The sequence below is a fragment of the Drosophila teissieri genome, chromosome 2L (genome assembly GCF_016746235.2).
Source record: "Drosophila teissieri strain GT53w chromosome 2L, Prin_Dtei_1.1, whole genome shotgun sequence".
Classification (NCBI taxonomy): Eukaryota; Metazoa; Arthropoda; class Insecta; order Diptera; family Drosophilidae; genus Drosophila; species Drosophila teissieri.
Genome location: NC_053029.1, coordinates 12154404 through 12174827, shown reverse-complemented (window position 1 = coordinate 12174827; position 20424 = coordinate 12154404). Strand labels below are relative to the sequence as shown.

General features: G+C 45.4%; 4 protein-coding genes and 1 non-coding gene across 6 annotated transcripts; 2 read left to right on the top strand and 3 right to left on the bottom strand.

Annotated features, from left to right (window-relative positions):
- Positions 1–1674: 1674 nt before the first annotated feature.
- On the top strand, positions 1675–2068 carry LOC122626085. Its single transcript, XM_043806209.1, has 2 exons — positions 1675–1917; positions 1974–2068. Exons 1-2 carry the CDS (start codon positions 1771–1773, stop codon positions 1977–1979), a joined length of 153 nt encoding a protein of 50 aa, XP_043662144.1. The 5' UTR covers positions 1675–1770; the 3' UTR covers positions 1980–2068.
- Positions 1995–12569, bottom strand: LOC122626084 (rootletin). Of its 2 annotated transcripts, none has more exons than XM_043806207.1 (16): positions 11947–12569; positions 10632–10846; positions 10505–10575; positions 9565–9773; positions 9305–9498; positions 8251–9244; positions 7974–8186; positions 7251–7341; positions 5033–6740; positions 4840–4942; positions 4613–4783; positions 4088–4552; positions 2982–3503; positions 2630–2857; positions 2327–2566; positions 1995–2265 (listed from the first exon to the last, which is right to left on the bottom strand). In XM_043806207.1, the coding sequence occupies exons 2-16, from the start codon at positions 10811–10813 to the stop codon at positions 2200–2202; spliced, it is 5457 nt and encodes a 1818-aa protein (XP_043662142.1). In that variant the 5' UTR covers positions 10814–10846; positions 11947–12569; the 3' UTR covers positions 1995–2199. The 2 variants fall into 2 exon arrangements, with proteins under 2 accessions (XP_043662142.1, XP_043662143.1); XM_043806208.1 differs by having other exon boundaries at positions 9565–9755.
- Trnar-ccu lies at positions 3799–3871 on the top strand. Its single transcript has one exon. It is a non-coding gene; the product is annotated as a tRNA-Arg (tRNA).
- A 930-nt stretch (positions 12570–13499) lies between the features above and the next one.
- LOC122622671 (FGFR1 oncogene partner 2 homolog) lies at positions 13500–15063 on the bottom strand. The gene is made up of 2 exons (XM_043801312.1): positions 14906–15063; positions 13500–14841 (listed from the first exon to the last, which is right to left on the bottom strand). The coding sequence occupies exon 2, from the start codon at positions 14768–14770 to the stop codon at positions 13820–13822; it is 951 nt and encodes a 316-aa protein (XP_043657247.1). The 5' UTR covers positions 14771–14841; positions 14906–15063; the 3' UTR covers positions 13500–13819.
- A 260-nt stretch (positions 15064–15323) lies between these two features.
- Positions 15324–18789, bottom strand: LOC122616828 (interference hedgehog). The gene is made up of 2 exons (XM_043792402.1): positions 18319–18789; positions 15324–18244 (listed from the first exon to the last, which is right to left on the bottom strand). The coding sequence occupies exon 2, from the start codon at positions 18230–18232 to the stop codon at positions 15590–15592; it is 2643 nt and encodes an 880-aa protein (XP_043648337.1). The 5' UTR covers positions 18233–18244; positions 18319–18789; the 3' UTR covers positions 15324–15589.
- Between the last annotated feature and the right edge of the window lie 1635 nt (positions 18790–20424).

The following is a 20424-nucleotide window of genomic DNA, read 5'->3' as shown; positions in this document are numbered from 1 at the left end:
ATGGAACCGAATCATGATGACAAAGAACTAAGCGTATGATAGCCAAAAAGAGAACTTTCGATGAATTTGAATTTTTTACGTACAGAAACAAAGAGAAAACTGGAATCTAAAACTGATACTGAAAAAGTTATTTGTACTTAGGTACGAGTAACCCAGAGACACATAGAAACCTCCTAAAACTGCATATACATATATAGGACTTACTTGTAAACCAGATTGTAACGATTTTAGGCATATAAGTGTTGCGACTTGAATATGTAAGGGAAACGGAAACGGAAACTTGAAGGGAAACTGGAGAGGAAGCTACGTTTTGTCACTTTCCAAGCTTTCATTTTGACATAATTTCATAGACTTTTCTACACGCACTTTTAGATGCGAGATGGTGAGGGAATAAATAGGAGTTTAACATTAGCATTTGATGGCAGCTGGGCGATCGTGGTACAGTGCTTAAGAATTAACATGGACGTCAGGATTTAACTTAACTTAACTTACATACATAGATACATACAAGGACATCAACAAAGAAAAATATTGAGAGTAACAAGGAGAACTTGAAAATGAAATACATATAGCGTTGCAAGATTTTAGTTTACGGTAAACTTAAAGAAATTTTTTACAATGTATTTATACATACCTAAATTTAAATTTTAAATTAATTCTTTAATGTAATACGAACACAGTGCCTAAGTAATATCAAAACAAAAATCGAAAAAATAAAAAGGAAATAAGGATTTAAAACATACAAAACGAGAATAAGAGCCGCAAGTAAGGACATTGTTACTAATAATGCTAAACACTTAGTCGAACAACTTTTAAAACAACCGAACAGCATTCGAGCGACAAGAGAAAATTCAGCAACTAAATAAGCCAACAATAAACAATGCATACAAAAGTTTATAAATATATACAATTTCTGGTGCAAGACACAAACGCAGACAAGCACACACACACACACACACACACACTAACTATGAAAAGAAGAACAGGAAACGGAAACGGAAGCTGAAAACCGATCAGTAGTAAATCCCAAACAAATTCGCATAAATGTATAAATGTAACACAAGCAAACATGAAACGCAAAAGCGCTAAGTAATAACAAATTACAAAACAAATAAATAATGCAACGTACCCCCTACATACGTCTCGTTTCTCGCACTGGAATTGCGTACAAGCCACATACATACATATATCCTTCCCATACTCCCGTGTATCCTGTACACTGTACACTGTATCCTTTATCCTTGATCCTGTATCCTTAAAGGGCTATTCAGTCAATAGATTTGATTTATTTGAACATGCCACGTACTCAAAATGACATCAAATCGAAACTTGTAACCCTTCGTTTGCACATTGGATTGGTCTATTAGAAAACCCCGAACAAAGGTTTTTAACAAAATTGTTTTGCGTTGAAATCATTTGAGAAAGAACACACGAATACAAATGGAGTAAAAAAACAATAAATTAATTACAACAAATTAATTATACATTTTGAAATTATATTTAACGAACAAAATTAATGTAGTGTGTAAAGAAAAGCAAACAAAACATGAAAGTAAAACAAGTTTTAAGCAAAACAAAATACTTTGAATATATACATAAATTGCAAGTAAATAGAATAAATGTCACTCACTCTTTTTATTTAATTCTTGTGCGGATCGATAATTCATGGGATTGATACGTATTTTTGAAATTCGACATATCAAAATTTAAATTGACTAGTAAGCATTGGAATTTCCTGTCTGGAACTAAAGAAATCCTCTCAAGATCCCAATGTTGGAGCTTGTCGTTCTTTTCCTTCTCAGTTCCGTGACCTATTTCTGTGCCCATTTGGAACGCCCGACCACAAATTGGGCACATTTCTATGCAGCATGTCCAATTGTCATGGGTTTACTATCCGCAGGACTGGTTTACATAAATGTAGGTTTGCCCCCTTGCGATATATCTAGTAAATACTTCGAATATATTCCACACAGAAATAGAAACAGGCGTCACGATGAATTATTTGAAAAAGATGACTTTATTTCGGCGGAGTGTTCAAATAAAAATGTATTAAACTATTTAAAAACAACAAATAATTATGATGACTTGGCATGAGACAAAATTGCAATTCGGCAGCCAATGAGAGCGAGGGTTATTCGAACATCTACAGCTACGATTAGAATGAATCCTATGAAATTGAAACCTATTAACCGATGGTGACTACTTGGCTACGCGTCGTCTTGTGGTTGGTGTGGTGGGTGCTCCGGCGCTCGGTGGCTTGGGGATCTGTAATGGATAAACCAGTTTAGCATCCCATCTGATCTTAGTTGCAATCTTAACATCTTACAGAACGTATGGGTCTGGGCGTAAGGGAATTGGCAGGCGGCGGCTCGCGAGGTTGCGGTCCATCGGGATGTCCAACTACGGTGACGGCAACGGGTCGCTGGTCGGATCCGGCACGTTCCATGCTCTCGCTGCGAGAGGCGGATCCGGAGCGCTTGAACATGCCGGAGAGCCGGCCGCGAAGATCCTTCTTGCTCGACCTCATGTCGCTGGCAACGCTGATGTCCGAGTCTGATCCTTGAATCTGCAAACAGACAAAAGTACCTTAGCATTTAAATACTAATTGTTTTGGTTGGATAATTCTCACTGAAATTTCACTCTCGGAATTGCGACTGCTTTTGGTCAGGCTGCGCAGCTTGCCCATGATGCCCTTCTTCTTCTTGCGAGGTCCTCGAGGTAAGTCGCTCTGGGTGGAACCACCGGATAGCCGCGAGTCCAGGCGTGAGTCCAAGCTGGAGTCCCTGACCAGGCCACCCAGTTCAGAGTCTATGGATTGCATTGAGGACACGCTGCCATCGTCCTGGCGCCAAATATTCTGCAAAGAGTATCAAAGTTCATTGTGAATCGAAGTATTGAAATTGCTGTAAGTATTAAATTCCATGTTTTACTTAAATGCTGCAGTTGATAAAAACCAACTTGAATAGAACTGTTTTGCCTACCTGATCTCTTTGTATGGAGTGATCCAGTGAGAGGCTCTTCCGAATCAGACTGCCATTGTTGGAGGAGTTCCGGGACAAACGTCCACCGCCCCGCTGCGATCCTGCTGCACTTGCCACCGAACTGGTGCTGCCATGCGGATCGTTCTCCTGCGAAGCAGCCCGACGTAGATTGCTCCTCCTCATCCGGCTGCGCTCCTGCTCGTCCTCGTTTACCCGCTGGAACTTGCGCAGCTCCTCCGAGGCTTCTGCCAGTCTGGCCAGGACACTGGTGATCTGAGTACTGCTCAGGGTGGGCGAAGGCGAGCGACTGCGGCGCACGTTCGGCTGCTCCGGCCGCAAGTTCTTGTCGTAACCGGAGTTGTTGCTGCTGCTGGTTCGAGCTGAGCCTCCGCTGCCAACCATTTTCAGGTCGGGAGCTATCTTCACCAGCTCGTCAACGGTCTGCAGAAGGGCGCCAACCTTACGGTCTCCGCCATCTGCCTCCATGCGTCGCTTGATCAGCTCTTTCTCGTAGCGTTCACGCTGGAATTAAACATTAGGAAATATTTATAACTTGTATAGAATATAACTAAGAGGTATTCTACAACTAGAGGTATTCCATAATTTCGATAAATTATTAATGCGCAATAAAAATACTTCTGACTTTGCCTCGTCAACACATATAGCCCATTTAGCCGAGTCCTTATATTTCTCTGTCCGTCCGTTTGAATGAGCGTCGAGAACTAAAGAGCTGTAATAGCTAGATAAAAACTGTATATTCAGTCAAACTTTTTTTGTCCTTAAATTTATGTAAGCATGTTGACAGGACGTTACTCAAGCCCCAGTGGCCTAATGGATAAGGCATCGGCCTCCTAAGCCGGGGATTGTGGGTTCAAGTCCCACCTGGGGTTATGATCGTTAATTTTTTTGTTTTAGAAATATAACGTTATGTTGGACTAATAATGCAAATGTAAAATATCGTTTTCGATATTTGATATACAGTATGAAAACCAAATTGTACTTTGCTTTGTATTGGTCATAGGTCATGAATGGTAAAATATTTAGTTACTTAATTGTTCGAAAGTTCTTCAGATAAACCAATGCACTATACTTCATAAAACACCCACCTCTCGTCTGAGCTTCTCGTTGGAGGTTCGCAGCTTTGCGTGTACGTCCCGGAGCTCCAACAAATCGCACTGCAGCTCGGCGATCTTCTTGCGACCCTCCTCCATTTCCTCCTCGGTGGCCCGCTTGATCTGGTCCAGCTTGCGCTTCGACTCCAGCCGCTCCTTGTCTCGCTCCCGTTCCACCTCGAAGAGGGTCTGGCGCAAGTCTCGGGCCAGAGTGGAGGTTTCCTGCAGCAGACGCTGCTGATCCTCGCGCTCCTTCTGCCAGGACAGCTCCAGCTTGGTCTTCATGCCCGGCAATTTGGTGCTGCCCGAGCCGATGACGCGTTCCTCCTCGAACTCGTTGAGCTTCGACTGCATCTCCGATATCTTGATCTCGTTGGCACTGCGCTCGGAAACGAGTTCCGTTTTTATCTTGCTGGACTCCAGCCTCGACTCGACCAGCTGATCCTCCAGGTGACCAATCTGCAATTGAATACTTCCATTAGCTTCGTACCGCAGCTATTGATTTCACTGATTGCAAACCTGCTGCTCCAGGTAGGCAATCTTGCTCTTGTCATCATCATCACTGCTGTGCATGGAGCCGCGACTCTGTCTTCCGGTATTGTTGGCCTTCAGGTCACCAATCTTCTTCTGGGCCACTTCCAGCATCTGTTTGAAGGCATCGCGATCCTTCTTGAAACGTTCACACTGGCGCTGTTTCAAGAATATTATTATTTATGAATTTTTTATAGAATGTTATTCGTTCGTACCTGCATTGAGGTTAATTCTCCGCTCAGATTCTTCACCTGTTGCTCATAGCGAAGTCTAACTGTGGCCACTTCGGATTTCATCTGCAGTTCAGTGCTCTGTAATCTGTAATGTATAAGGATAACGAATTCAATAGATGTAGTATAATATATAAACTGTTTGTGTATAATCAATGAGTTGAGGGTATCCACTTACTGATCTTTGAGCTCCCTGATCTCTGCCTCGCGCCTCGCTCCGTGTCCATTTAGCGAGGATTGCGCCTGCTCAATCCGGTTGTAGTCGCTGAGCTTGCCATTCAGATCGTCGTTATCCTTGCGCAGCTGGAAGACCAGGTCGATGTTCATCTCGTTCTCGCGGCGCAGGCGCTCGTACTCGTGCTCCTTCTCCGCCAGCTTGTTCTTGAGGACGGTGCGCTCGTACTCGGCCCCGTTGCCATTGACCGTTTTCAGAGCCTTGGCCTGGAGATCGGCGATCTTCTTCTGGGCCTCATTCAGTTTCCGGGCCATGTCGGTGCGCTCGATGCGGATGGTGTCCATTTCGGAGATCTTCTGCTTGTTGGCGTTCAGTTCGGCCTGGAGACTCTGCTTCTCGGTGGTGAGTTGGGCACGCATTAGGATTGTTTCCTCGGAGAGCTTCTCCCAGTGGTTGTTGAGGTCCTCGTACCGTTTCTGTTCAGCGGTCAGTGAGGCCTGCACTTCCTCCACTTGCTTTTTGAGATCCTGCACCTGTTTGCTGTCCGATTTGCTGGCCTTGGTTTTCAGATCCTTGATCTCCTTTTCCAAGCTGGACTTGCTCTTTTCGGCCGACTTCTTGGCACTGAGTAGATCGGCATCCAGTTGGGTGATCTTGGCCTCCAGCTTCTCCTTCTCCTTGGTCTGTTTTTCCACGTCCTTCTCCAGGCTGGACAGCTTCTCCTTCTCCCGCTTGCTTTGCGATTCCCAGGTGGACTTGCTCGTTTCGCCCAGCTTCAGTTGGGCATCTTGCTTCTTGACCTTGTCCTCCAAGTCCTTCAGCTTAGAGTTCAGCTTTTTAGCTTCCTCATCGCCGCGTTTCAGCTTTAGTTCCAACTCGCTGACCTTGCTGCTGGATCCGTTCAGGAGCTTCAACCGCTGGACATCGCCTTCGGCGAGGGAAAGCTTTTGCTTACACTTGCGCAAGTCCTCCTCCAGCGATCCCTTGGCCGATTGCAGGGCTTTGAGCTGATCGGTACTGGCGGAGCTGAGCATGACACGCATCTCGCTGATCTCGTCCTCCAGCTCCTCTACCCACTTCTTGAGATGGCTCTTGGGCGTCAGGTCGTTGACCCTCTTGGCAGTGCGAGATGGCAGCTTGTCCTCCGCCTCCAGCTGCATCCGTTTGAGGCGGGCCGTCAGCTCATCCCTTTCCCGTTGAGCTTGGGCCAAGGACTCCTTCATCTTTTGATCCACCTCCCCATTCTTCTCGCTCGCCTTCCGCAGCGCCAACAGGCGTTTGTTCTCCTTGGCCAACTTTTCGTTCTCGGTCTCGAGTGTGTCCAGCTTACTTATCTGACTCTTAAGCGAGTCCACCGCCTGCTCCTTTTCGACAAGCGTCCTGCGAAGCTGCACCAACTCTTCGTTGAGCGTCTTCACCTTCTTTTCGGCCGCACTGGACGAGGTCCCGAGACTGAGCAGCGAGGACTTGCTGCCATTGGAGCTGTCCTGGCGGAGCTTGGCCTGCAGTTCCTTTACGTACTTCTTGGACTCGGCGTTCTCCTTCTCCAGATCCTCCACCTTGAGTCTCAGGATCGAGGCCTCCTGTTCGTTGAGCTCCAAGAGAATTCTCAGTTCCGCGGGATCATCCTCGTCGGAGATTCCCTCATCGCGATCAGCATGGACCTCGGGAGCCAAGCGATGAGGATGCGGTGTGGGACTCAGCTTGCGACCTGGGGTATAGTGAGAAAATAAATTATTATTTTTGAAGAAATGTTAATTACGATCTAAGTTAGTTACTAGCAGTTGGACACGGATTTTGGGATTAGTTACAGTTAAATAAATGTGCAGCCGCAAAAAATGGCAAGTTACTTATTCATTTTATTCATTAATAAGCAAATCTTAAATTAAAATCTTAGTTAGTTGGTTAAGTTGAAAACCTTTCAGGTCAGTTATGAAAAGAAGATAAAAATTGGTTATGTCACGCCAGCTATGTAATTATTGTGACCTTAGACTGAATGAAATGGTTAATTAACACAGTTGTCACTTCATTTGGATAATTCCGAAATTAAATTATACGATGATCATCTCAAGAACTATGGGCATTCTGATTGATTCTGACCAAAAGTGACAGCCATGCCAGTAGTATTTGGATGACTTAATCTTGATTAACTCGTTTACGAACTAAGGTTAAGTACTTAGTTAGATAAAGGCTCTACTTCGCTGTATTGTTTGGTTCGTACTTCGTGAGCGCGTTGCCATTTTTTTCAACTGCATCATCAAAGAATCATTTTCATCCTCGAAACGAGTCACCTTTTTCCTCAAATGTTCAGCCTGAAACACAAAAACTTCATTTATTGCAACTGAATAACGACGAGTAAGTGAATAATGAAAGATCGAATAAACCCATTCAGAGATCGTTTTCGAGGATAAAAATAGTTTTGAAGAGCTCGGACGTATGAAACGAACATGAACTGGTTCTACAAATGGTTACTACACGCAAGAAAGGCATTGTAGCGGATCAAATCCAAGGACGGATCCTCGTGTCTGAGGTTCTTGGTACCTGCTCCACTCAAAAGGACATGCGAAATTGCGCTGGGGAAGAGCAGCGAACCGGACTGTCCCACTCTGGAAGATGACGATGGCGGAAAGAGACCCGCAAATGGAGACGGCATTGTTTCCCTTTCGGATGAAACATTTCTATCGGCCACTTCGAAATCAGTTTGCGTGACAGCCACATTGGAGGTCAGCAAGTTCTCCACACTGGTAGATATATCGCACTGAATCGTTGCCACTGTCTGTGTGCCGCGGGGGAAGGCCACCACCTCGAGTGGCACCTCCGTTTGAGTCCCACAACTGAATCTAACGCGCTTTCGCTCGCGATCCCTGAGTCGTCGAAGCTTCGCGTGAAATGGTCAAGTGATTAATCGAGTGGGTATTACGCGTCATTTGATATTGGGTATTACCTCCTCTTCGGCGAACTTAAGTTGGTCCTTCAAGTCTGTCTCCCGCTCAATGGAGTCCTGCAGCTCGCGCTGCAAGTGCTGTGGGTCTTCCTGGGAGCCACCACGCGTCAAGGACTCTCGGGTGAACTTGGCATCCGCCGATGTCGATTTGCCTAGCACACCCAGCATTGGTGTCTTCTTTTTGCCAGGATTGCGCAGCTCCTCGGCCTCTGCCTAGTTATTTTAAGAGTTTATTTTATAAGTATGCTATTTTGGAAATACTTCTAAACTTATTGACCTGCAACTTTCGGGTTAGTTCATTGGAGAATCGGAGTTCCTCCTCCATCTTCTTGATCTTATTGGCAAGCTCAGCGTTGAACGAGCTTTGACGCTCCTGCTCCAGAGTTTCGATCTTGCGATCACTCTTCTTCAACTTGAAGCTGAGAATGCGACAGTTCTTGGTGGCCTTCTCGAGGTCCTTCTGCAGACTGGTCTTGGCCTTGACCTCGTCGTCGCGGAAGGTGTCCTGCACCTCGTCCATTTCGGCTTGCAGGTTGAGAATCTCCTTCTTGGCGCTCTGGTTCTCCTCCATCAGCTCCTCGCAGATTTGCTCGGCGGCCTGCAGCTTTCGTCGCAGCTCGGACTCGCTGCCCTTGTTCTCCAGCTCCTTCATCCGCAGGTTAAGCCTGCGCTTGTCCTCCGATACCCGGTCCAGCTGATCCTTCATTTCGTTCAGCTTCTGCTGGAGATTAAGTGCTTCCGAGGCTGCGGTCCGATTGGAGGCGGTATCCATGGAGGCCAGGCGTCGCAGAAGAATATCACTCTTTTCGCGCTCCGCCTTTTCTGCCCGTGTCTTCATCGTCTCCAGCTCCAGTTTCAGCGTCTTCATCTGCTCCTGCATGCCATGTGAGTCCTGTGTCTTGGATGGAGTGCTACTGATGGAGCTACTGCTGGAGTGGGATGTCGATGCAGCGGGAACGGTTTGTCTTTTGATTTCTTTGCTGGCCACTGCATCCGCCTCCTTTCGACGAACCGAGCTGGAGCTCGTCGACGAACTGGACGTGGACTCGACCTTCACCTCATTGCTGACGGAAGTGGAATTGGAGGTTTTCAGAGAGGTGCTGCTACTGCTGCTGGACGATGTCGTGGTGGATGCCACCGCCACTTTCTTCGGCGGCAGGGCGGCTCGCTTCTGCTCGGCTGGGGGCAATTGGTTCAAGGAAGTACCCGACTTGCTCCTTTCCGGGCGATCGGGTACCACTGGTGTGGGTGTAGCTGACGACTCGCTTTCTCTAAAGGATTATAGTTTAACATTATAGTCTTGCTTATCACATAGAATTGTATTCACTTACTCTTCCCTCCGTGGAACTGATCGCTCCCGACTGTTTTCACGGGAGTTGAGACTGCGCTGCTTCTTAAGAAGATTCATTTTGCGGACACGCTCTGCTAGACTGTCTGTCGATAGGATGACTAACTCATCTGGAATACTTGAAGTTTTACTGGGTGAGGATGTGACACGGGTTGGCGGTGTTAAGGCGTGTTCCACCTAGCAAATACAAATCATATATGTAGACATCATCTACGAGTATATCGAGACACTATCAAATCTCACCTCCTTGATGTCCAAGGCGGTGGTGTGGCGTCGCGGTGGGACCGGCAGCTTCAGAGTGACTGCCACATCGTGATCCTCGGCGGAGGATGCTGCTCGACTGGTGGACGCCGCTGCCGGCGGTCGGCGAGCGACATTGTCCGGCTCGTCGATGTCCGGCGTGGAGGCCCATGACTGCGGACGCTTCTTCAGCTCTACATTGAAGTGGACAACTGGGTTCAGTATGGGCGTCAGGTGTGTTGCATGCAGTTGTAAGTTGCGAGTTGCAGATTGCAAATAGCGGCGTTCGGATTCCATTCGGAGCCGTGGGTGCGAGAGCGAGACAAACGGATGCCACAGAACGAGCGAGAGAGTGGGAGCGCAGTACAGATCACGCGTTGCATGGTAGTAGTTAACATTAACGGTTCATTTAATGCAGAGATTAGTGTTGAGAGAAAGTAAGAGAGAGGCAGAAAGACAGACACAGTGCGACAGAGATGACACGGTTGGCGGTGGTTTTTTGTGCAAACGCAGAGTGAGAGTGAGAGAGATAAGTAGACAAACACATTGATTAAGATTCGTAACATTTTTTTAACTTATTATATCTAAATGTAAGAGGAGCAATTTCTCAATGGTAAGAATACTTTTTGTTGCATGGAGAAATTGTTACTATTTATTAATACATGTATTAATAATAAAAACTTCTAATACTTACAACAAAAGCTATTTTAACTCTACATAAAAAGTTTGGTCAACAACTTAATAAATACTATTAAATAGATAAAAGCTTCTAATGCAAATCAATGGCATTCACGATCTCGACACCATTACTATGATTTTTTATGAGAACACACTCAGCCACAAAGAAGATTAGAGTTAGCCTCTAACATTAAACAAAAAACAATGATCTATACTTTAATTTTAAATTTAATATTTTTTTAACATTTGCGAGTTCCATTCATACCTATATCATTGCCATTAGTTGCTTGTGCGCTGGTAAGATTTTGAGTTGACGTCCACGTCCGCGAAGAGGGTCTATCAAATAGAGTTAATCAATTTGTTCAAATATGGGAATACCGCGATGTACTTACCGAGAACTCTGGGCATCGGAGAGGTTGGGCGAGGAGGCGGCCACCTCTTCGCCAGCTCTACGGGCTCCATGCTCCTTGTAATCCCGGAAGCAGCGCTTACATCGCGTGGGATACCGAGTCTGGGGATGAAAGCCGAGTGGGCACAGCTGGTCGCCTTTCAGCGATGGGTACAGATGATGCATCTGTTCTCGTACAACTTATCAGCTTTTCTTTTTCTGTAAGAGTTGAAGGGTGAACTCCTCTCAAGACAAATCTTTTGTTTTATAATTAACAGTTTAACGTTTATTTTTATGATGTAAAAATAACGATAAAATAACTTGTTCTTGTGTTTATTTTTCTGCAAATTTCTAGATTTACATTTGCTTTTTCTATGTACTTTTCGCACGATCCCAATACCCAATTGACTGCGCAAATCTGTGGAATTTCTGGCACTAAGCCAAATCAACAAAAGAATTTTGTACACGTTCATCAAATAGTTAAACATTTTCATTTTGTTATCATTCATTTGGCCATTGGTTCTAAATTGAATAGCTGCCTGGCTTGATGGGTATTGTCAACGTAAGTTGTAAGTGCAGATGTAGATCAATGCCTTTGATTCGTTAATTATCTAAGTGTCTCTCATAGGAAGACAAATATATGGGCCACAAAATAAAAAGAACTGAACTGTTTAAAAAATTAAGTGGTCTAACTAATAAAAGGCTATCTCTAGGTAAATTTCAATCATATCGATTATTGGATTCTCTGTATTTTTAAAAGGATATGATAAGGAATTAGTATAGTACTTCAATTCAAGTTGAAACTCCTAACAAACAAAGTTTCACGTCCTTAAACTTAAAGTTCTCTATTTAGGCTTTAAATCATCTTTCATATCTGTCATAGCAATCACCACATAAACAATCGCATGGAAATGGTAAATATAAACAATAACAAATATGTATCCACCTATCCAAGTATTTTTAGAGCGATCTAGAAAGAGAGTGAGCTAAACTGGCACAGGTGGAAGTTGCGCAGGCGATTTTCCGCCGCTTGCGCATGTTTTTTGGTCTTTTCGCGAAAATGAAAACTCAATCGAAAGAGCGACGCGAAGAGAAAGGCCAGGAGCTTGGAGCTTGGAGCTTTCACCACTCCTTTCTCTGGGCTCTTCTGATCGTCTGCTCTTCTGCAGCGATTGCAAATCCCTAGTGCGTTTATAAATAATTACCAGCGTTTTAACCTATTTTCATCTGAAGCGCTCTGTTTTTCGGCGGCGGTACTTGCAAAATGCAAAATGCTAAATGCAAAATGTGTGACTTTATTTAGAACGCAGTGGACTCACACGAAATACTTCCGCATTTAGAATATTTTGCGGCTGGACGACGGGGAATGGGGCCAGCCTCTTGGATGTGGAAGTGGATCTAGATGTAGATGGTTGCGTAACCGGCGGGATTCAGTGCGTTTGGCCACGGATTTTGGAGCATAGGTATAGAGATTCACAGGGATCGAGAGTCCCCGAAGCCTTTCGTTCACTTTCGATCACTCACACAAGCACTGTTGCCTTGGATGATTTAATTTTGGAATATTCACTTTATACAAAACATTTACGGCCACAGAAATTGGCTGTGTTTTATAAATAGCATAGTTTTCTTCTTGCTAAATGGCGGCGCACTTCCCATAAATCTTCCCAGTCGATTTCAAATGCAAAACACTCCGGAAATATCGTTTCACTTAGATCAACTGCTCCTTTCTCACGGGATACTTCTTTATATCACCCATGCGATCCACGCAGTTTTCAATTTTTCACTCGAATCACATTCATGTACAAAGACCAGCACATATATGTATATATTTATATAGCTTTAATATAACCGTCGATAGCCCGAGCACTCGAAATACTTATATAGATAGCTGCCATGCGAACCGGGCGCTGTTCCTTGGCACTTTTTTCGGTTGCGAACGCGTTGAAAATCGACGAGAAACTAAATTTAAATTATTTCTGAAAGCTTCAACTACCAGTCGTTCGAGAAAATGTGTTTTCCTCAAGAGCACTGATTTTCGATAGAGAGAATCGATCTGAGAACCAGTGAGAGCTATTCGAAAACGTTTTGAAATCATTCACAAATTTTGAAGACCAAGCCAGTTGAAAGTTTCGGTTATCAAGATAACATAAAATATTACTCATATGCTTGGGGTTCCACATTTACCAAAATTAGAAAAATATATTTCAACGAATTAAAAAAACGTTTTGTGACGAAGGAGTATTCCAAAACATCCATTCAATACATTGGTTTTCCCAATTTCTCTTAATGAATAATGAATAAATTAAACGTAAACAATACAATTATTAAATTATTCATAGCATTTTTGTGGAGCTTATCTTTCACCTTTGGCATCTTCAGCTTCTAAAAATATAAGTTATTACTGCTGGTTTGCTTTCTTATGGCAGATTCTGTTCATCCTGGTTCATTGTGTAATAAGTTATGAGTTGTTGAAAATTTACATGACCATATCATGAATCGTCTGCTCGATAACCATTGATTGTGTCCAATGTTGATTTCAGTGTCTATACTTTATTCATATTTAAACTCCACACAAGTATGTGTGTATTTCAAGTTCTGATCAGCCTTACTCGATAAGCAATGAGTCATATCCAATGAATTATTTAACCGCTTCTCTGTTTGTGTTGGAGTATAATGGCCAAATTTCAAATGCCTTCGTCTAACAAAAATATTCTATTCTAAGGAGGGGCGCATAATAAATGAGATTCCAACATCTTTTTGGAAATGACTTAAGAATTATGTAGCTTAGGGAGTAGCAATCTAAAGCAAAGTTAAATCTTAATTTAATACATTACTGATCTTCTAGAAATACAATTTCATATTAAATTAAATATGCTCTTTCCTTTGGTTAATCCCCGATTTGTTTTGGAATTTATTTAGCAAACCATAAAATCGACAGGGTACATTGTACATTACATTTGTGTGTGTGAGTGTGTTCACCTCGCTTTAAATAATAAACATCATTGTTTTGAATGCGTATGGACAATATGTTGAAATGCGTATTATGTATAAATTACTTAGAGATTATCAATCGCTAAGAGCTAATGCAGGTTATGTGGGCCCTCTTGGTGCGCGGCCTGTTTTGTGAGTGGGTGAGTAAATACGATTCAAATGAAGACCAAACGAATCAACAACGTTGTGGAGCAGCACCTATCATGTTACGGGCGCTACTTCCGCCTGATCCTCAACAGATTCGCTTGACGTCGTCACTGGCGGCGGCGCACTGTTTGAGTTGACTGCAGGTCCGTTATTGTTATCATTCGCCACCGGCTCTTCAGACGGCGGCGCCGTCTCCAACGTCACATTAGGTGCCTGTGTCTCACTTTGACTATGCACTGGGGCAGTGGTGAATGAGTTCGTGGTGGCGGCGGCGACCTTAGCCGGCTGTTCCGGGCTGCTGTACATCTGGATAACCGAGTTGTTGTTCATGTTTTCCACCGAGGCGCCCGATATGGACAGGTCGTCTGCGGAGTCGTCCGCCGTACTGTCCGTCTGCACAGCCTTCTCCTCCAGCAGGTGGTCGCTTTCACGAATCGGTCGTTGTGAAGAGCCGTACTGCTTGGAGATTTGCAGCAGCTCGCGCAGCGTTTCGTTCTCCAGGCGCAGCTGGGATATGGTCTGCAGTTCACGCTGCACGACGCCGTCGTCCACACTGGCCGCTAGCTGCATCACTGCAGCCATTTCGTTGATTTTCTCGCGCTGCTCCCGGATGACCTGCCACATGCGTTCGTTGTACAACTCCTTAAAGTTAAATTTGCTGTCCAGGACCTTGGAGACGGTGTGCTCGCGATACTTTTGCATCATTAGCTCCATGGCACGCTCGTAGTCCTCAATGCAGATCTTTAGCTCGCGATTCTCTTTGAGTATCTCCGAGCTGTTGATGTTTTGCTGCTGAATGCGATTCACCATGTCCGCGTTGGTCTTGTTGTTCGAAATGCGGTTGAGTGATTCAATATCGTCCTGGTATTGACGGAGGCTCTCCACCAGCCGATTGTTGGTCTCCGCCTCCTCAAGCAGCGCGCTGCCCAGCGCGTCCAGGTCCTTCACCCGACTCGCCATGCGCTGCGCATCCATTATGATCTGACCCACGGATAGGTTCGACATCCTGCCCAGTCAGTCCAGTAGCGATTTTGGGATTTCTATTGTTTTTGTGGCCAGGCCCTCTGCTGCTTGCACTGCGAAAACAAAGGGAACGGCTTACATTTGCGCACTTTTTGGGGCCTAACTACGGGGGCTTACGTTCGGTGCGGGTTGGGTGCAACTTCGTCCTTAGCGTAGCACCTTCATTTGTTTTTTCGGCCGAAATATATAGGTAAAGAAACGATTCTAATAGAAATTTTGACGACGACCCAATTATTGGCTGACAGCTTATTAAATCCCAAACGCCATCGGATGTTGAATAAATCCCTAACGCCACACCATTAAATGCAAAAAAATACTGTTTCATCACCTGATATACCGCAAATATACCAAACATTTAAATTTCAATTTTGCGTTCTTTTTTGTAAGGTGTTTTCTAACTAAATTGATTAAATATAGTAGTAAACTTTTTGGCTTGATTTTCAATATTCTGCAGAATCTTCTGTACTCACGTTTTAAAACTCGGATAAGGTTAAAAGGTGAAGCTATAAGCTTTATTGTCATTTTTGTAAAGGTCATTAAGAAGCTATCAGTACAGATTTTGATCTTATCGCGAAAAATGGAAGACTTAGCATAGAATGGACATAATGCTATGTTCTTAAACGATCATGCATGCATAAATCTAGTTATGTCTATTTAAGTACCTTAACTCTAAGTGGTATTCGTATAAGTACAAACAGCAAAGGTTTTGTCATTCAAAGTGGTAGATAAAACAGAGGTAGAGGAATAGCATGGTACATCGGGCGTAGAGGGATGTACAGACTAAAGATCACGAGATTGCGATTACACGCCCACGCTGTTGAGGCTGCCGGAGGAGAGGTTCTCGGAGCGACTGGACAGGCGGGGACGCTTCATGAGTACACGACCCGGCTTTCCGGGATTTTCGACGGGACCCGCTTCTGCGGATTGATTTAGATTATTGTTGTTGCCATTGTTGGAGCCATTGCTGCCGCCAGCACGTTCCAGCGTGCGTTGTGAGCGGCGCAGCGAGGAGGAGGACATTCTGCGCAGGCCGGGATCGTAGTCGTAGCTTGACGGTCGCTGATAATAGGGCGCATCCTGGTCCGTGTCGTTCTTCTCCTCCATCGCCTGCTGCTGCTGCTGGGCCAGTGGATTCAGAGTGATGTGTATGTGACGTGTTCGCTGGCGCTGCTTGGTGGGCGAGCAGTTTCCCAGTGGCACGAAGTCATCCCTCAGCTCCGCCATCCGTGGCTTGTTTGGATTGTTTCCCCTGCTCCTGGAACTCCTCCGCCGGCACACACACAAGCATGTGCTGATGAGGAGCAGAATAAGCACCGCTCCGCCACCAATTGTTCCTGTCAGCATGGGACTCATATTGAATGTCTCGTTGTGACTGGGAGTGGTTGTATCTCGGTCGCCCATTTGCAGTGTTGGCTCCTCCGTGGTGCTGGTCTTGGGACGCTGTGTGCGCCCCTGCTTGAGGGCACTAAATTCGGACGCGGAGACCGCGCTGAAGGACTGCAACTTGAACTCGTACATGGTGGCCGTCTCAAGGGGGGCAATTTTAAAGCTTCTAGCATGGGCTCCTTCAATGGTGGCCTTAAAATATTCCCCTGCTGAGGACGAGGGTCGATAGTAGGCGTAGTATCCGGTGATCAAGTGCTCATCCGCATCGCTAGCCAAACTCCAGTGCAGCAGCACAGCGGTTTCTGAATATTCTTCGATCTCTAGGAGCTCTGGCACCGGCATCGGATCCAGTGCTGCACCTGGCTGCAGGTAAAATTTCGCCGAGGTATTACTTTCCTTATTGTCGTTGTTGGAGTAAACGGCTAGGATGCGGAAACGGTAGGTGTGCTGCGGCTTTAGATCCGTCACTGAAGCCGTGAAGCTCTTGCCCAGCTCGGAGTTCCACTTCGGTTTTCCATACGGTATATTATCGTTGGTAGTCTGCCAGTTCTTGCGCTTGCCCACCATGCGGTACTGCACCTTGAAAATGACAATGGGCAATCCATCGTTTCGAGGCACCATCCAGCGCAACATCACGGATTCATCACTGAGTCGGGTAACATTTGGAGAAGACGGTGGATACATTTGCTTCTGCTTGGAACCCTGGTTGGGCTTGGGGCGGTGTGTGCCTCCCGATTCCCGGGGTTCCTGGATCTGCTTGGGATTCACTTGCAGCAGGGTACCCGCACTATGCTCGCCAAGTCTATTCCGTGCAAAGCACTGGACATATCCGGCATGACGCTTTAATACGTTGTGCAGTATCAGAAAATTGTCGGATAGCTCAGCCTCAGTGTCATCGATGCTGCTGTGGCCGTTCAGCAGCCAGTAGATCTCCGGCGTAGGCACTCCTGTAGCCTCACACTCCAGCTTTAAGCGATCACCCTCGTTGGTGAGATCGGCCCACGGTAGTCGCACTATCTGCGGCGGCTGCTCCACATGCACCTTTATGTAGTGTTCCAGCGCAGGCCGCACACCATTATCTTGGAAGCAGATATATGTGCCCGCATCCTGAACTCGGGTGTTGGATATCTCCAAAGCATGTCCAATTACTTTTGAACGCTTGTTCTTAACAGCTCCCACGACATCGGGACTGCTCCAGACAACAGTCGGTGGCGGTGAGCCAACTCCAGGACACAGCAACAACAGCGAGCTCCCTTCGCGTATGGTAATTTCTTGGGAGCTCGGCTGTCCCTTGAGCAAGTGTGGGGATTTACTCTGCGACCTCTGCTCTGATGTAACCTGTAGTTGCAGCGTGCCGGGCAGCTGAATTCGCTCGCCAGAGGCTGGATTGGTGGCCTGGCAGGAATAAATGCCTGAGGACTCGGAGGATACATTGCTCAGGAATAGATTTTCATTGGTTCCGATGAACTCTGATTTGATTTCCACTCCGTTTCGGTAGTAGGACCAACTGGCAGATGGATTGGATTGCACCTTTTGTCCACAGGACCAGAGCACAGTGTTCCCAGCAGACACCCGCCATTGGAGGGGTGATTGCGATTCCTGGGCGCCCAACAGGCTAGTGCTGGCCAGCTCCAATCGGGCGGTGGTGGAGGTGACTACCAGCGGACCGAACCAGCCAACACATCGGTACTCTCCTAGAGTGTCCGGTCGGACGAGCACCCTTAGCCGCGAGATGGCTGCCTCCTGGGAGACATTCGCTTTGGCCGTGCCTGTCCTAAGGTACTTGAACCCCGCTCCCGGTGATCTGCTGGACCGGTGGCTCCATTCGAATCGCTCAGGCTGCAAACTGGTCTCGCACTCCAGCACCACTTCGTCTCCCAGGGGTGCCACCAAAGATTCGGGTGCGCGAAGAATTCGCACGCCAGGCGATGGGTGCGAGGGATGCGCGGGATGTGCAGAGTGGGCAGGATGGGCGGGGAACTTCTCCAAAACCGGAATTGCTTCGAGCCGCGACGTCAGCAGCGAAAAGAGCAGCAGCGAGGATGTGAGCAGCGTCATTGGAGGGGGGTACTGCAAATCCCGGTGTACACCCGAAAATATCGGTGAATTGTTGGACTCGACTCAAAGGATTAGGAGTTACTCACGGTGGAATTCACCTTGTTATGGGATTTTCGACTGGTTCTAGGTGGGGAAACGCGTTTGCGTTTGCGCAGTTAACAATTTTCACTCTCGGCTATCGCGCATCACTTATGGCTTATATACATATGTGTGTCTGTGTGCGTGCGTCGAATCTTGGGCCTAAATTATTTATGCACATTACACGTTAACGACGCAGGTCCATAAAATCATTGTATCTTTAATTCGGGCTTCGATCGGGCACCGAAGCCACCGGACAAGCACATGCACTCAACAAGTCAAATAAACAATGGCATTTATTATTCCATGGGGATGCTGGAACTGGAACTGGAGAAGGAACCGCGACGCTGGTTCAGATGCATTGCTTCGTTCACCGGCGAACCGGTGGTTCCGAATTCATCGGTTCATCGCGCTACAGTGGGCTGCAGTTATATGGTATCAAATCCAAATTCACTTCTTTATACACTTTAAGATATTTATGTATACTTCTGCGATCGTTAAAATATTTTTTATTTGATTTGGCAATAAAATGTTATCTATTGCATTATGCTTAAGTATTATAAATTTATTATTAGAAATATTCCCAAACACCAAATCATGGTAAAATTTACGACGTCAAATGCTTGAATTCCAGTTCTAAAAGGCCACCAGACAAATTTGGAAAAGCATTTTTAATGGATTTGAAGGAAAGCTCCAGTTTCGAGTGATTCAGACGCTCAATAATCTAGTGTTTAAAAATACAAAAATTAGGAAGAAAAACTCATTTTATAAATTAGTGTGATCTACTTACTAAATCTTCGCGATGAGTGTTAACAAAATGTATAACCAAAGGATCTTTCCGGTGACTTAAAGCCTTGATCATAATCGATTCACTGAACTCCAGTAATTCATCCTCTATCACGAATTTTCTCAAATGTAACAAATTCAGTTGGGGACAGTAGGATATCATCTCCCAGAACTCAGCACCAGTGCCCCAAATGGTTGTGTCCTCCAAGTAAAATTCTAACAAACTAGAAAATTCCTTGATGGTTTCGTTAAAGCTTGAAGCACACCACATCCCCTCCACGACGCCTTCATTTATGATGCACAGTTTTTGAACATTCCGGAAGTGATTCGGAGTGGGAGTGAGCCACAACCAAAAGTTCTCATTGCAAGTAAGAGCCACAACATCATCTCCTTTTATTTCGTTAATGTTCTCGAGCAGTTGTTCCACATCTTCGAATTCATCAAACCGAAGCCTTCGCAGCTTTGGCAAGGCCAACAACTTAGATGTGTTTTCCTTGCTGAGGTAGTCCAGTTCCAAATGGAGTTCTTCAAGTTCTTTCAGCTTGGATATGGCCTCTACATAAGCGTCTTCCTCGGATTCCCTCCACGCCACACTCAAAAACTGCAGCGGCAATTTCTGGCATATTTCTTGAAAGCATTTTGTTTTCCAGTGCCTCGATGCCGCGATAATGTCCAACTTCCTTAGGTGCTCCCACTTGGCAACGTGATGAGCCGAGCATAGTTCAAGGCTAGCTCCCGTGACAATTTCTGTTATTTTAAGGGTCTCTATTAGCGGAAAGCAATTTACCAAAGCCTCAATATCGTCGACAGCGGATTCCTCCCTCGAATAGTCCAATGCCCGGACCAGGGGGAAACTATACTTCCGGAAATCCCCCAGATCATAAATGGAAGAGTGGAGTTTCAGCTCTACCACAGTAGAACTAATGCGCTGCAGAAAGAGTTCAATGCTATCTCCACATATTTTTCGGTTCAAAGAATGACGATTTTGGAGCTGCCAGCATATTTCAAGACAACCTTGTTTAGACGGGATATTGACTCAGTAGCCTGAAATAGGTGAAGTTGTTCCTCGAGGTCCAGGTGCTCTACAATTTTGCTATAAGACTGGTTATGGGAATGATCACGGTTAACAAATGCTTGTGTTCTTACAGGAGACAGTTATCATTTAAGTTAACAATGCTGCTCATCGTTAATAACACACTATAATCAAGAAATTACATGTGTAATTACTGTGTATATTTATTAAAAATTATGGATTCAGCTGTAAATAGCCATAGAGACTGTGCTTTTCACATCGATAGCCATCGATATAATTTGCAATAATAAAAAAT

Coding starts and splice junctions, on each gene's coding strand:
- LOC122626085 (XM_043806209.1), top strand. CDS start 1,771: ATGTTGGAGCTTGTCGTTCTTTTCCTTCTCAGTTCCGTGACCTATTTC.
- LOC122626084 (XM_043806207.1), bottom strand. CDS start 10,813: ATGCATCATCTGTACCCATCGCTGAAAGGCGACCAGCTGTGCCCACTC. Junction 9,774..10,504: donor AACTAATGGCAATGATATAG/GTATGAATGGAA, acceptor TACTGAACCCAG/TTGTCCACTTCAATGTAGAG. Junction 4,784..4,839: donor GAGAATTAACCTCAATGCAG/GTACGAACGAAT, acceptor TTCTTGAAACAG/CGCCAGTGTGAACGTTTCAA.
- LOC122622671 (XM_043801312.1), bottom strand. CDS start 14,770: ATGTCGAACCTATCCGTGGGTCAGATCATAATGGATGCGCAGCGCATG.
- LOC122616828 (XM_043792402.1), bottom strand. CDS start 18,232: ATGACGCTGCTCACATCCTCGCTGCTGCTCTTTTCGCTGCTGACGTCG.